Source organism: Eschrichtius robustus, chromosome 8 (assembly GCF_028021215.1).
Source record: "Eschrichtius robustus isolate mEscRob2 chromosome 8, mEscRob2.pri, whole genome shotgun sequence".
In the NCBI taxonomy this organism is placed as follows: Eukaryota; Metazoa; Chordata; class Mammalia; order Artiodactyla; family Eschrichtiidae; genus Eschrichtius; species Eschrichtius robustus.
Window position 1 is genome coordinate 21,550,372 of NC_090831.1, and position 15,770 is coordinate 21,566,141.

At 36.0% G+C, this 15,770-nt stretch overlaps 1 protein-coding gene across 2 annotated transcripts in view; it reads left to right on the forward strand.

Annotated features, from left to right (window-relative positions):
* The window catches only part of PTPN12 (protein tyrosine phosphatase non-receptor type 12), an 89,489-nt gene that overhangs the window by 22,166 nt on the left and 51,553 nt on the right, over nucleotides 1-15,770 (forward strand). For both annotated transcript variants that reach the window (XM_068550439.1, XM_068550440.1), the window contains exon 2: nucleotides 10,769-10,877. In XM_068550439.1, coding sequence (XP_068406540.1) covers nucleotides 10,769-10,877 — 109 coding nt within the window. The remainder of the gene's footprint in view (nucleotides 1-10,768; nucleotides 10,878-15,770) is intronic.

The following is a 15,770-nucleotide window of genomic DNA, read 5'->3' on the forward strand; positions in this document are numbered from 1 at the left end:
TGGTGCTTTATATGCATGGTTTAATGAACATAAATGCACTTTTTTTCTGTCTCTACTCCTTGACATACATTAATTAGTTATTTATTTATTGTACTATTTTGTTATGCTCACCAAATTTTCTCTTTTTCCTCAGTCATTCAAAGGGTTTCTTTGGGACTTCCCTGGCAGTCTAGCAGTTTGAATATGGAACTGGAGGGATTTCCCTGGCAGTCCAGTGGTTAAGACTCTGTGCTTCCGATGCAGGGGGCATGGGTTCGATCCCTGGTCGGGGAACTAAAATCCCACATGCCCCGCAGCGTGGCAAAAACAAACAAACCAACAACAACAAAGCATTTCTTAAATCTTTTTATTTTTAATTGAAAAGACAATATAATTAAAGGAAAGAAAATTAAGTTACCTATCATCCTATACTTAAAACAATTGTCTTTCTTCATTGGCAGTGGGACTAGAAAGTTAAGGGCCAGGTTTGGGAGATGTTTACTGAGGTGGACTCACCAGAACTTGAAACTGACTGGATGTGCGAGGAAGCAAGTGGACATATAAGGGGGAAGAGTCCAAAACTACTAGGTTTTTAAGTCTGAATGGTTAAGGAGGGCAGAGGTGCCACGGAAATAAAAAGGGACATAGAAGCAGGTGAATTTCTTTTTATCTAGTTAGGTTTGAGTTGCTGTTGTGGATGTTCCGTAAGCAGTTTGAATATGGAACTGGAGGGATTTCCCTGGCAGTCCAGTGGCTAAGACTTTGCCTTCCAATGCAGGGGTGCAGGTTCAATCCCTGGTCGGGGAGCTAGGATCTCACATACCGCGCGGCCAAAAAACCAAAACATAAAACAGAAGCAGGGACTTCCCTGGTGGTGCAGTGGTTAAGAATCCGCCTGCCAACGCAGGGGACACGGGTTCGAGCCCTGGTCCGGGGAGATCCCACATGCCGTGGAGCAACTAAGCCCGTGCGCCACGACTACCGAGCCTGTGAGCCACAACTACTGAAGCCCACGCCCCTAGAGCCTGTGCTCTGCAACAAGAGAAGCCACCGCAATGAGAAGCACGCGCAGCGCAATGAAGAGTAGCCCCTGCTCGTTGCAACTAGAGAAAGCCCACCCGTGGCAACAAAGACCCTATGCAGCCAAAAATAAATATAAATAAACTAATTAAAAAAATCTTAAAAAAAAATATGGAACTGGAACTGGGGAGAAAAGTCAGCAGAAATACAGATTTGGGGATCGTCATAAATGTAATAGTTAAAGGCATGGTAGGCAGGAGATAAACTTGCTAAAAGACAAAATCTGAGGAGAGAATAGTTCAAGAGAGAACACATGCTTTAAGGGGCTGGATGCAAAGGACCAGAAAGGGTAAGAGGAGAATCAAGAGACACTTGTTTCATGAAATTGAAGAAAGGAGTTTTAAAAGGAGGTCATCATCTGTTAAATACTTTATAGGAATTGAGGCTTTTGGTTTTGATGCCTTTTGGAGATTATTGGTGACTTCATGAAAGTAGTTTTCAGTATAAGTGGTAGAAGGAAGAGTGAAATTTTCAGGGGGTTCAGGAGTTAATGGTTCCCCAGGAAGTATAGGTTTCTCTTTAAAAGTTTGGTCTGTTGACCACAGCTTTGTGGCAGTCTGGCCTAGCAAAAAATAATTTATTTCCATATAGTGGTAGATATGAATTGAGCTTTCTTAAACTGCAAAGGTGACTCTTCCTGTGCTACATCTTTGCAAAGATGAAAATACGAATTCTGCGTCCATGCTATTAATTTGAGGGGTCTTCTTTATTTTTTAGTTGGACAGTCGATGTTATTGTAACTTAATGTGTTAAACTTGGGACTCAATATTCTCAAGCTCACTGTATGTTTATATTATATATTTTGGAATAATGATATTAGTGACGGATTGCTTTGGAATACTTTGAGACTCTGGGCTTGGCAGAGTATTCCTCAGTGGAGACTAAAGGGTAAAGAGCACTATAGTGATCATGTTTCCTTAAATCAAGACACATAACTAGATAAAGGGAGGCATAGTCGGAAGCCATAGTATTAAAACCCAGGTTTTGGAATTTTTGAGCAATTTGCTGTGGGGACAGTGGGACAAAATATTTGAAGTTGGGATTGACCTGGAAAATGTGGAACCAGTGGTTACGTGAGTTAAATAGAGGGACATGAGATAAAGGATGATGAAGCAGATGAAAGAGAAGTTGAGGGCTTTGTGAGTAGAAACAAAATAAAGTAAACCTGGGAACACTTTTTTTTTTTTCCCCATTTGCTGTATTAAAACAATTGTAATGTCCTCTTAGTTCAAATAGGATTCTACCTTTTTTTCCATAAAAAATATAGCCCAGAGGTAGGGAGGGGATAAACTTGGATTATATCCTCCTAATATTTTGATCTTGAGAAAGTACTGTATTTTCTTTTCAAACCAGAGAACAGGAGCCTTTCCTTTAAGAAAAGGAAACCATTTGCTTGTCTAGGGTGTGCAAAAAACGATTATAGTCTTGCTGTGAAATTTTTTTATTACCATTTTTCTTAAAAACTTTTATGTTTTGCCATATTGTTTTAAAATATGAAGTCTGTAGTACAAAGTTTTATTTTTTATTTATTTTTTTTTTTTAAAGAGATTCACGTTCTTTTATTTACTTATTTATTTATTTATTTATTTATTTATTTATTTATGACTGTGTTGGGTCTTCGTTTCTCTGCGAGGGCTTTCTCTAATTGTGGCAAGTGGGGACCACTCTTCATCGCGGTGCGCGGGCCTCTCACCATCGCGGCCTCTCTTGTTGCGGAGCACAGGCTCCAGACGCGCAGGCTCAGTAGTTGTGGCTCACGGGCCCAGTTGCTCCGTGGCATGTGGGATCTTCCCAGACCAGGGCTCGAACCCGTGTCCCCTGCATTGGCAGGCAGATTCTCAACCACTGCGCCACCAGGGAAGCCCCAAAGTTTTATTTAAAAACGAATTCTCAAAATGAAGATCCATTGCTTCATCCATTCAGGGAGGATTATAAAGCTGCTATGTTGAGGAGATCTCCTTTGCTGTTATTTGATGGAACTAGGAATTGAACCCCAGCTTCTCTGACTCAAAGCTGTCTCATTGTGAAGTGGTAATGAAATTTAAGTAGTGAGAGAAAATCGTTTCCTAAGTTTACTGGTCAATTCTGATTTGCATCCATTTCTTCTGAACCTAACCACCTGAGAAGACCTAAAGAGTATATTGACTTGCTGCAGTTTGTCACAGGTTATGCTTGTAGTAGCTGGTATTAATAGAGTAAGAAGATATGGTCTGCATCTTCAGGGAACTCATGTTCTATCAGGGATGGTATATGTGCACATATAAATAATTATTGTACATTGGGAGATGTCCTAGATGAGAGGTATATATCAAGTGCTGCGGGTAGAGATGAGGAAGCAGTATGGGAGGAAGTGGAAGATGGGGGTGAGTGCCAGGACTGTTCTCAGGGGATGTTTCAGCAAGATGATATCTGTACTGAGCTAGAAAGAAGCAAGGAGTTTGCTTGGTAGACTACTACGAAAATAACTGAAGCATCGAAATCAGGATGATCAAAGAGTAAAAATCATTACTCTTATTAATACCCAAAGACTGGTAAGATTGGCCCCTGTTTACTTCAAAGTATGTCCTTTTAGTATCAGCCCTGACTTAGCTTTAATGAGAAGGCATAGCTATGCATTTCTGAAGAAGAACGGCAGACAGTTTAGTCTGTCATGCAGCAGTAGGTAAAGCATGAGCAAAGATAGGAAGATGAATTTTGAAAGGCAGAGTTTCATATTTTGCACCTAAAGGTAAATGTTGCAGTTGTGTAGTTGGAAGAACCGTTACATTTTGAAAGGCAGAGTTTCATATTTTGCACCTAAAGGTAAACGTTGCAGTTGTGTAGTTGAAAGACCCGTTAGTTATTTTAGTTGCTTGTAACAGTTATTATTAGAGGCATACACATTTTTATATAAATATATTTGTAAAGATTTAGGAACAGCCAGTTAAGTTAGAGATAGTATATGTTTGGTGGAAATTATACTCTGATTTTACTACTTGCTGCTGTTACTTTGTATTTGAGGTTTTAAAAAAAATTCTTTTGTCTTAGTAATAATCATCCACGTTGTGTGGTTGGACTAGCTCAGTATTACGATTGAGGGGCTTTTGTGACTGATGACATTAACATTTCAGGCATAAAACCAGATGAATTTTTTCATTTAACAGTTATTACCCTGTGCCAACTATGTGCCAAACGCCCTGCCTTTTAAAATTCAGATGGATTTTCCAGTATTTGCCTCAGAAATATTTCAGAGCAATGGCAAAAGCAGTACTATATAGGTATTCATATATTTTGCTAGCAGTGTAACTCTGAAGCTTGAAGTAATTCCATTTTATTTCACTTTAAGGTAACGTTGTTTGGATGTGTATAGTGTGTGCATATTTACTAAAATTAGTGTCTTATGAAGCTGTTTTTTAAGTGTTAATGACATTCAGGAATTTGGGGCAGTAGTGTGTGGCCTAGTAACAGAGTATGAGAAGGCTTGAGCTCCAATATTTAATTTATTTATAGGCCATCTTATACAAAAGGAATTTGAGTTAGCTTAATTTTATTTTAGCTCTACTACTTTTCTGTCCATTTGTTTTCTTAATTGTCCTGATTGAAAATCCAGCCAACAAGTAAATTTAACACTTGTTCCTGTCTACATTTATTCTGAATTCTAAGTCTGTTTGGTGAGTGTGAAGAGAATTAGATTAGCGGTGGAGCTAACACAGCTTGCTGATGGATTGACTGGATGTTGGGGGTGAGGGGAGGCGGAGGTAGGAATCACGATGATTCCCAGCTTTGAGGCTTGAGCACGTATTGAATGAATGGTGGTGCTCTTTGGACATGGTTGTGATGCCTGTGAGACACCCAGTGGACAGTTGAGTAGACAGTTCGCTCTTTGACTGGAGAGATTCAACAAGTGTCACAAACACATTGTCACTAGCTTTGGTCCTTAGATAAACAAGGGAACTGTTCTACCCTTTTAAAGAACCAAATTTGACACACACTGGATACCTTAAAGAGGATAGTCATATTGCATGTGACTTTAGGGGCCTCTGAGAATCAGTTATTGATTTAGGATTGGGGAATAAAACTTATGTGTTTTTAAGAAATAAAGAGAAAGTAATTTGTTTGGAACTTTAAAACAGTGAATATTAAACTCCATTTTTGTTTGCATCACAAATTCTAATGTATTAGAGACATCTCTGTGACTTATCTGAGAAGGCTAATTAAACAATTCTTGAAATCACCCATTTTAATGTGATTTGCATTGCACTAGCTATAAAGCACAATAAGATAGTCCAGTCTCTGCTTTCAGTTTTATAGTCTAATGGGTGAGACATTAGACTGTAAATACTTTTCCAAAGTGGTAATAAAACAATATTATTGACTACTAAGTGCTGGGAACTGGGAGCAATGAGGAAGGGAGTGTTCAAGAAAGACTTAGGGACTTCCCTCGTGGCACAGTGGCTAAGAATCTGCCTGCCAATGCAGGTGACTTCCCTCGTGGCACAGTGGTTGAGAATCCGCCTGCCAATGCAGGGGACACGGGTTCGAGCCCTGGTCCGGGAAGATCCCACATGCCGCAGAGCAACTAAGCCCCTGCGCCACAACTACTGAAGCCCGCGTGCCTGGAGCCCATGCTTCGCACCGCAACGAGAAGCCCGCGCACCGCAACAAAGACACAAAAATAGATAAATTTATTTTAAAAAAGAAAGAAAGGCTTCAGAAAGGAAATAACACTCTAGCCAGAGTCCTTATATTAACTCACCAGCAAGAGGAAAAATTGTAGAACTGTGATGATGAGGGGTGGAAGGGTGCTTCTGCTGGTGGTGGTAAATAATTCTATATGGCTGAAGCGTCATACTCTGAGTAAGAGAGTGTTATAAAAAGAAGAAGCTGGGAAATCAGACAGGCAGCTTTCAAAATATGTTAAAATGAAAGGATTTGGTAATTTATCTAGGAGGTGATAGACCCATTGGAGGGTTTTTAAGCGTGGGGCAAATTAAAATAATCAGGCTTGCTTTTTAGAATAGAAACTCTGAGATAAGAATGGAATTATATGAGTTTATTATGTGACTTTCTCAAGACTTTTAAGGGTAGTCGAAAATGTCTTTCTTAAAGGTTTTTTGTTTGTTTGCTTAGTTAAAAAAAAAAAAGCCACACATGATAAGGGGTGTGAATAGTACCTATAAGTTTATGTAAATATACCATTTAGCTATATTTTTGCCAGTTAGGACAGTAAATGATTCAAAATATTTTCTTGCTTTAGTGTAATTATGTGTAGCTTAATAAATGAATTATTTTATTAGTGTTTAGTTCAGTGCTGTTCTCATACAAACTGTCACTTAGCACTGTAGTTACGAATAATGTTCCTTAGTATATATGGCATGTTTCTCAATTTCATATTGGCAACTTCACTACAGGCAATGGAAATGGTGGTCAGAAGTTAAAATGAAATGATATGTGTAGGTACTTTCCATTTCATAGTTAATGAACTTTGGTGGGGCTACGTCTCCTCCCAAGTACTATTGGGACATTAAATTTGGTGTGGTATTCAAAGAACAAAACCGTCTTCTTTCGTTTAGGCCAGCATTCAAATCTTATTCTAAGATTAATTTATTTAACATATAAGCATTAAATATGCTCCAGGGATGCAGGGCATTACACAGTTTAATCTGACAGTAATCTTGTACTCATAGAGTTTAGAGTTTAGTAGAGGAAATAAGATGTATTCTCTTTATATATTTATCATAAAGAGAAGGAAATGGTGTTTCAAGAGTACATATACAGTCTAAGAAGAACTCAGAAGGGAAAGATTATTGTTGCATGAGGGGAGTAAGAAACTCTGAAGGAGCTAGGACTTAAAAGATGTATAAGATTTGGAGGTGAGTGGAATGACCACTAAGAAGCAAAGAAAGAGCATACACAAAGACACAGAAAGATGATCATCATGATAATTTTTAAAAGTCGAATCTCGAAAGCATCTTTTTATGGTGTTTTGTTTTGTTTACCAATTACATGCTGCTGGTGTCAAGGGCTACCAGATCTGTACATTGTTGTATTATTCTGATGTTTTAAGAGATTTAGGAAGGAGTTTTGGTTTGCTGTACCTCCCAGTTTATCTAGAATTTAATCTCAAAACTTTTTTTTTTTGGCCACGCCGCGGAGGCTTGTGGGATCTTAGTTCCCCGACCAGGGATCGAACCTGAGGTCCTGGCAGTGAAAGTGCCGAGTCCTAACCACTGGACCTCCAGGGAATTCCCTCAGAACCTTTTAATTCTTTCATTTAAGTACTTTTGTTTATAGGTGGTGTGGTTTTTTTGCTCCCACTTGCTGCTGAACAGTGATCTCCTCCCCATCCCTTTTTTTTGCTACTTGATAATTACATTTTTCCTTCATCATCACTAATCCGTGCTCCTCCTCCCAAGAAAAATCCCTAATCACTTTTCAGAAATTGTCAATGCTGCCAATCTGTACATAAAATCCAGAGGAATCTAAGAATTGTTGAAAATCAACATCCATTCCTCCATGCAGTCCATCACCATACTCCTTCCTCTTGAACATACCTTATGCCAGCGGTTCTTACGAACAGCCCCCAGGCACAGCCCCCAGGCACAGCTGCAGCATCACCTGGAAACTCATTAAATACAAATTCCCAGGCTGCATCCTAGACCTACCGAATCAGAAACTCTGAGGGTGGGGCTCTGCAATCCTCCTTTTAACAAGCCCTCCAGGTGATTCTGAAGCATGCGCAAATTTGACAATATGAATGAAGCATGCTTTAAAATACTCAACACTCCCAAGCAAACAAATTGGCCTAGAATATGTGACTCCTTTTGATCTCTGATCTAAGAAAGGTTTTATTTAAAGAAAGAAATCTGTAGTAGCAAATAACATTTAAAGAGTTTCAGTAATTACTCAGTAGTAATAGTTAACATTTATTGAGCCCATTTTTTCATGCCAGGCTCTTTGGTGAGAGTAGTAGGCATTATCCTCAGATCACAGAGGATGAGACACAGGTTAAATTAATTCAGTGTCTTATAGCCAGAGAGTGTCAGATCAAGAATTTTAATTCAAGCAACTAACTATAAAGCTGATCTTTTTGTTAGGAAATAAGTTCCTATTTGAGGATATCTTTTCAATACAGTTGGGTAGAATTTTTTTGATGCCAATTTTTTAAAAAGTACAAAACAGTTTTTATGTTTAATAGGCCACCATTGTTTTATTTATACTACATCATAGATTAGTATCTCTAAGGGGTATGAAAATTTCTAAGTACACTACGTATGTAGACTTATTTTAATAGAACATTCTTCATTGGAACCGTGCCAGTAGAAGGCATCCCATGCTGTGCTGGTCTTTAAGAAAACTGAATGTATAAAAATTCAAACTCAAATTAGATATTTATTTGTACACAAAAGTGTTCTTAAGTTTCATTATATGAGAAATGAGAAGTCATTTTCTATAAAAACTTTGTTTTGCACATTTCTCAATAACATAATTTGTCTTGTAAAAGAAGAAATGCTTGGAGTGTTTGCAGCAGGTATTCCAGAAGTGCATTTACATTTTATAATTAAATTCATCCCCTCTTCCCTTTGCTTTGTAGTTTTTTTATATGTGTGTATGTGTGTGTGTGTGTTTTTTCAGTGACAGTTACCTAAGTTATATTCCTTTCCCCCTGTGTTTCTGCAACTGTTTGGATTGATATCCTTCTGTTAGTCACATTCACATAGAATATTTTGTAATACTTTAAGGTACTATATTTAAAGATGAAAATCTTTGAGCAGAGAAAATGCAAAAATTCTGGTTAAATATGTGAGATATATATGTTAGTAACTGGGAGGATCTTTGTTAATGTGGAATAATGAAATTATGAATAATCTTTTCTTTTACTTTTTTTAACATTTTATTTTTGAATAGGTAATGCATTCATGTAATCCAAAAAGTATGAAAGGACGTATAGTAATGTTTCCTTCCCATCCATTTCCTATAGCAACTCATTCTCTTTCCCATAGACAACAACTTTTGTTAATAGTTTCAGAGATGTTTTATGCACATGTACAAGCAAATACAAATGCATTTTTTTTCTTTTTAACACCAATAGTTATATATACACTACTGTGTTCTCTGCTTTTTTACACTTAATATATATTTTTGAGATCTTTCCATATCACAGTATATCAAGAGCTTCCTCATTTGTTTTCAACATATGTCATATTTGATTGTATAAATGAAACATCTTTTTAGCCAGTCCTCTATTAATAGTCTTTTCCAATTTTTGCAGTCTTTTGCTGTTATAAACAATTCTGCAATAAATAACTTAGTGTGTACATCATTTCATGAGTGTGTGTCATTTATCTAGAGAACAAATTTGTAGAAGTGCAGTTCCTCGGTTAAAGGGTTATGTGTATTTGTAGTTGACAAATTACCCTCCTTAGGGGTTGTGCTAATGTTCTTTTCTACCAGTATTGCATCAACGTTCTGGTTTTCCCTCACCCTCACGAACAGCCCATTTACTTTGTAAATACAATTTTTACCCCCAGTACACCTACATACTTTGAGAACTTTATTACTACAGGAAATAACATCATAAATGTGGAGAATTTTGCTTTGGCATTGTGCCAGTGCAGAACAAGATTCTAGTTAAGTCTTTTCATCTTAAAAATGAATATTCCTGCTTTAGATCTCTAAGATTGTGATGATAAAGTTTAGTAGTTTTTCAGAGAAGAACAGAAAGCTTACTATTCTATGTGTAAGGGTCTATTTTAAGATTATTTCAAGTGGTATATGTTTAAAGTATGTCAATACAAGAATAAGGATCTTGAATTAAAGTTCTATCTGTGATTTTTTAAAAATATAGACATAATATTCTTAGTTGCTTAATTATTAGCATCACCAGGAACAAAAATAAAATGGTGAAAAAGTTAAACATTACCAGATTTCTTTTTCATTTGTATTTAATAATTTTGTTGAATAGTAAAACTAGAATGCCTTCAATATGTCTTTAAGCCTGGAAGAAAGTAGGCTCCTTTGAAATTAAATTTCAGCAATGTAGTTGAGTAGTGAATTTAAACAATTCACAATGCTGACTTTCAGTGCTTCTGAAAGCAGGAAGTGTATTACTGACATGCAGAAATATTCCAGCCCAAAGAACATCCCTATCGCCATATGTGGTAAGAATTTGTCACTAACTCACAAACCACTTCTGTAATGCAGTGAATAAGCAGAATTGGTCTTTGTTAGACATTTCCAATTCAATATCAGAGAACTTTGTTTTGCAGTGTCTTATAAGTAACTGTTAGCTTATGCCTTGGAAGGAGGCTTGCACATCATGGGTGCTCACGGTTTAGTGAGAGAAGAAATAAAGAAACTTGTACATAATCTTTTAGGCATGATTTTCAAATTTGCTTTTTGAGACCCTGAGTTAAATATTCTTATTCAGCGTATTAATGATTTATTTAAATAAAATTACTTTTATTCTAGTGTTCCCCCCCCCCTTTTGTTTTTTACTACTGTTTGGAGTATTAATCTTATGTTTGCACTTATGCTAAAAATGAAATTATCTTAGGGTTAATTATTAAGGGGTAAGGAGAAATTGTGAACTTAGAAAAACAAGAAAATGAGTTGTGAGGAATCAGGGTTAGCAAAATTCAATGAAGAGCTATTTATCATTAAAATTTTCATTAAAATTTTGAAATACTAATGTTTTTCTGAACTTGAATTTTCTTTTTTTGATTTTAAGCGACTAAGAAGATTGTCAACCAAGTATAGAACAGAAAAGATTTATCCCACAGCCACTGGAGAAAAAGAAGAAAATGTTAAAAAGAACAGATATAAGGACATACTGCCATGTAAGTTTGAAATGCCATTAATGGAACAAATGGAAATGCTAATTAGCAGTTTTATAGCCTAAACTTGCTTTATTCTAAATAAATAAATGATAATAATTTGTGATTGTGCTTGCCTTTCCTTCTGATAATAGTTTTGTTGTTGTAGTTGTTTTATTGTTTAATTTTTCTTTAAGCATCACAATTACTCTGATACTAACTCACTTTTAAATAATGAAAAATCCAAGTAAAAATACCTTTTGTGGACTCCCTATTCAAAGAAGTTATTTTGTTAAAATAAAATAATACAGACATAATTCAATAAGTATAATTGAATACATTTTGTAAAATGCTAAAAATATTAACTCTTACCTATTGTCTATTAACAATAAGAACCTTAATTGATAAATTATGCATTAAAAATGAACCATAAGATGATTCATGCCTGTGTGTCTGCTGTTCTTAGTAGTCTAAATATGATATCTGAGGGTATCTCTGAGGGCATGCCTAAGACTGATAACATCATATTCTAATAACGATAGTATAATTATATTCTTAAATAGCATAGTTTTCTAGCAAAATACCTTTACCTCTAAAAGCATGCATACATAAGGGTCCCCATTTTATAAAGTAAAAATTTATATCATACCTGCTATCTGTTAAAGCTACCAGTAGTCTTTCTCTTTTCCTTCAAGTATCTTGAAATATATACATTCCATGACACCATTCCCTCAACTCTCCATTCATCCTTTTTTCCCTAGCTTTATTGAGATACAATTGACAAAATGTCATTCATTCCTAAAGCTTGTTCTTCTAAAATGTCCTTGATAAATTTCCCAATGACTTTAATTGCCATATTTGGTAGTCTTTTTTTAGTGCTTATTCCTTTCTGTTAACTATTTTGATGTCATTGACCAGTCCCTAGTTTTGAAATTTTCTTCTCCCTTAATATCCCTTTTTCAAATTGCCTCCTCTCTCTCTTGTCTCCTTCCCTCTCTTTCTTACTGTCTTCTTTGCATAAATTTAATCCTTCATCTTTCTATTGTTGTTCAGCTTTACTCTCAGCTGTGGGATCTGCGGGTGGCTGGTAGTAGCAAAATTATTACAAAGCGGCAGCATAGCATAATGGTGAAGAGTTCTGACTCTGGAAGTTCAAATCCTGGTTCTGTCACTTGCTGTCTGTGACTTTGGACTCATCCTCTCTGTGCCTTTGTTTCTTCATCTTCAAAATGGAGATTAAAATAATAATACTTTTAAAGATTATTTTGTGCATGTAAAATGCTTACAATTATCCCTGGTATATAGTAACCATTCATTAAGCTTTTGGAAAATATACTCTACTTTTCTTACCAGTCCACTTCAGAATAGTGAATAGTATAGGTTTCTGGACAGTTTTTTTAAAATTAAGCAATATAATCTTAAGGTCCTCTTACTGTGCTCTGTAATTAATGCACATACTCTTAAAGAGACAGTTTCTCCACCTTCTTTTTCTATCATCTGGGGAAATGAATCTCAAATAGCTTCAGGTTTCTGTTTTCATATGTTGTGTTTCATTCATTAATTTTATAAAAAGCTTTGAGCATATACTATGTGCTGCAGATACAGCAGGAAACAAACTGACAAAATTCCCTGCCCCCGTGGAGCTTATATTCTAGTCAAGGTGATGGACAATTAATTCAAATAACATATTATGTTCTCTCACAGTAATTAGTGCTATTGAGAATAATATAGTAGGAGGTACATAGAGAAAATTGAGAATAGAAGGGGGAAGCTTTGTGATTTTAAATAGAGATAGAGGGGGAAGGTCAGTGGTATGCTGTTCAACTGCCCCTCTGAAAAATAAAAGCCTTGGTTTGTATTGCTTGCCAATTTCCATAGTAAATGGACTATTTACCATAGTCATCACAACAAAACTATGAGGTAGGTACTATTATATGCCATTTTGCAGATGAAAAACTGAGACAGAGAGAGGTTAAATACCTTGTCACACAGCTAATAGGGTGGTGAGAAGTTAAACCCAGGCAGTTTGTACCCAGAGCACTGGTTTTCAACTACAGTGATTTTGCTCCTGAAGGGACATTTAGCAATGTCCGGAGGTGGTTTGGTTGTCACGACTAGGATGTGGGGTGAGCAGGCTGCTACTGGCATCTAGTGGGTAGAGGACAGGGATGCTACTGCATCCTGCTATACAGAGGCTTCAGCCTCCCCGCAACAAAGAACTGTGCAAGGCCCAAATATCAGTAGTGCTGGGGCTGGGAAACCTTGCCCTAGAGCCTGAGCTCTTAATTACAGCGCTATAGGCAGAGTAGCAGTGCCTTTTTCCCTTTAAGTTATTTAAGGTTTGATAAGTCAGTTTCCCATAAATTTCTAGTCATTTTAATTTGGAAAACTATATTGAAAGTAATAGTATTTAGAGATAATGTTTTCTTACTATCATAAGAATAATGTAAATTGTCAATTTCCTTTGAGTATTTAGCATGCCCAGTGCTTGCAGGTATGGTATATTTTTAAAAACAGCTTTGTTGAGGTATAATTTACATACCATAAAATTTACCCATTTTAAGAAAAGGGAACTCTTGTACACTGTTGACGGGAATGTAAATTGGTGCAGCCACTGTGGAAAACAGTATGGAGCTTTCCCAAAAAACAAAAAATATAACTACCATATGACCCAGCAATTCCACTTCTGGGTATATATCCACAAAAAACAAAAACACTAATTTGAAGAGATGCAAGCACCCCAATATTCATAGCAGCATTATTTACAATTGCCAAGATATGGAAGCAACCTAAGTGTCCATCAACAGATGAATGGATAAAGAGGTATTTTAAATATAGAAATAGATATAGTGGAATACTACTGAACTATGAAAAAGAAGGAAATTTTGCCATTTGCAGCGACATGGATGGACTTGGAGGGTGTTATGCTAAGTGAAATAAGTCAGAGAAAGACAAATACTGTATGATATCACTTATATGTGGAATTAAAAAAAATACAGCAAGCTAGTGAATCTAACAAAAAAGAAGCAGGCTCACAGATATAGTGAACAAACTAGTGGCTACGGGGAGTGGGAGTGGCAATATGGGGGCGGGGGTGGGAAGGATAAACTATTGGTGTATGATATGCTCAAGGATGTATTATACAACATGGGGGAATATAGCCAATATTTTGTAATAACTATAAATGGAAAGCAATCTTTAAAAAAAGTTTATAGAGTTGTACGATCATCAACACAATACAGTTTTAGAATATTTCCATCACACCAAAAAGGTCACTTATGCCAGTTTGTAATCTTCAGCCTCAGGCAACCACTAATCTGCTTTCCATCTCTAGATTTTCCTTTCCTGGAAATCTCATATAAATGTAATCATACAATATGTAGTCTTTTGTGTCTGGCTTTTTTCACTTAGCATGTTTTTGAGATTCATCCATGTTGTATAATATATTAGTATGTAGTTCATTCCTTTTTATTGTTCACTAGTATTCCATTGTATGGCTATCACATTTTGTTTATCCATTCAGTAGTTGATGAACATTATAAATAATGCTGCTATGAACATTTCTAGGTAAATCTTTGTATGGACATATGGTTTTATTTTTCTTGGGTAGATACTTAGGAATGGAATTTCTGGGTCTGTGCTTATGTTTATTTTATTAAATTATTTTTTTAAATAAATTAATTAATTTAATTAATTAATTAATTAATTAATTAATTTTATTTGGTTGCCCTGGGTCTATTTGGTCTTAGTTGTGGCTTGCAGTCTCCTTAGTTGTGGCTCACGGGCTCCTTAGTTGCAGCTCGCCGGCTCCTTAGTTGTGACATGCGAACTCTTAGTTGTGGCATGCATGTGGGATCTAGTTCCCTGACCAGGGATCGAACCCTGGCCCCCTGCATTAGGAACATGGGGTCTTAACCACTGCGCCTCCAGGGAAGTCCCAGAAGCTTATGTTTAACATTTTAAGGGACTGCTAAATTGTTTTTCAAAGTAGCTGTGTACCATTTTACACCAGCAGTGTATGAGGGTTCTAGTTTCTCTACATCCTTGCTAACACTTGTTATTGACAGTCTTTTTGATTATAATTATTCTAGTGGATGTGTAGAGGTATCTCTACACATCCACTAGAATAATAGAGGTATCTCCTTATGGTTCCAGTTTGCATTTCCCTAATGACTAATGATGTTGAGCATCTTTTCATGTTCTGTTAGCCACTGTATACTGTCTTTGGTGAACAGTCCCTTCAAATCATTTGTAGTTTTTTAAAATTGATTTTTTATAAAAGTTATAAAAGTTCATAACTTTTATAAAAGTTATAAAGTTTTATAAAGTTGAGTTATAATAGTTTTTTATATACCCTAGATACAAGTATTTTTTCAGATATTACGATTTGCAAATTTTTTTCCCAGTTTATAGCTTGTCTTTTCTTAATGGTGTTTTTTAAAGTGTGCAAGCTTTTAATTTTCATGAAGTCCAGTTTATCAGTTTTATGGATCATGTTTTTGATATTCAATCCAAGAACTCTTTGCCTAATCCAAACTCACAAAGATTTTCTCCTATGTTTTCTCATTTCATTCCTAGAAGTATTATAGTTTTAGCTCCTACATTTAAGTCTATAATTCGTTTTGAGTTAATTTTTAATATGGTGTGAGGTAAGGGTCTAAAATAATCTTTGAGCATGTGCCATTGTTCCAGCACTATTTGTTGAACATTATCCTTTCTCCATTGAATTGCCTTCTTTCCTTTGTTGGAAATCATCTGACTGTAAATGTAAGGGTTTATTTCTGGACCCCTAATTCTATTTCATTGACTTATTCTTCAGCCAATATCACACTGTCTTGATCATTATAGCTTTATAGTAAGTTTTAAAAGCAAGAAGTGTTACGTTTTCTGTGTTCTTATTTTTAAAAAATTGGTTTG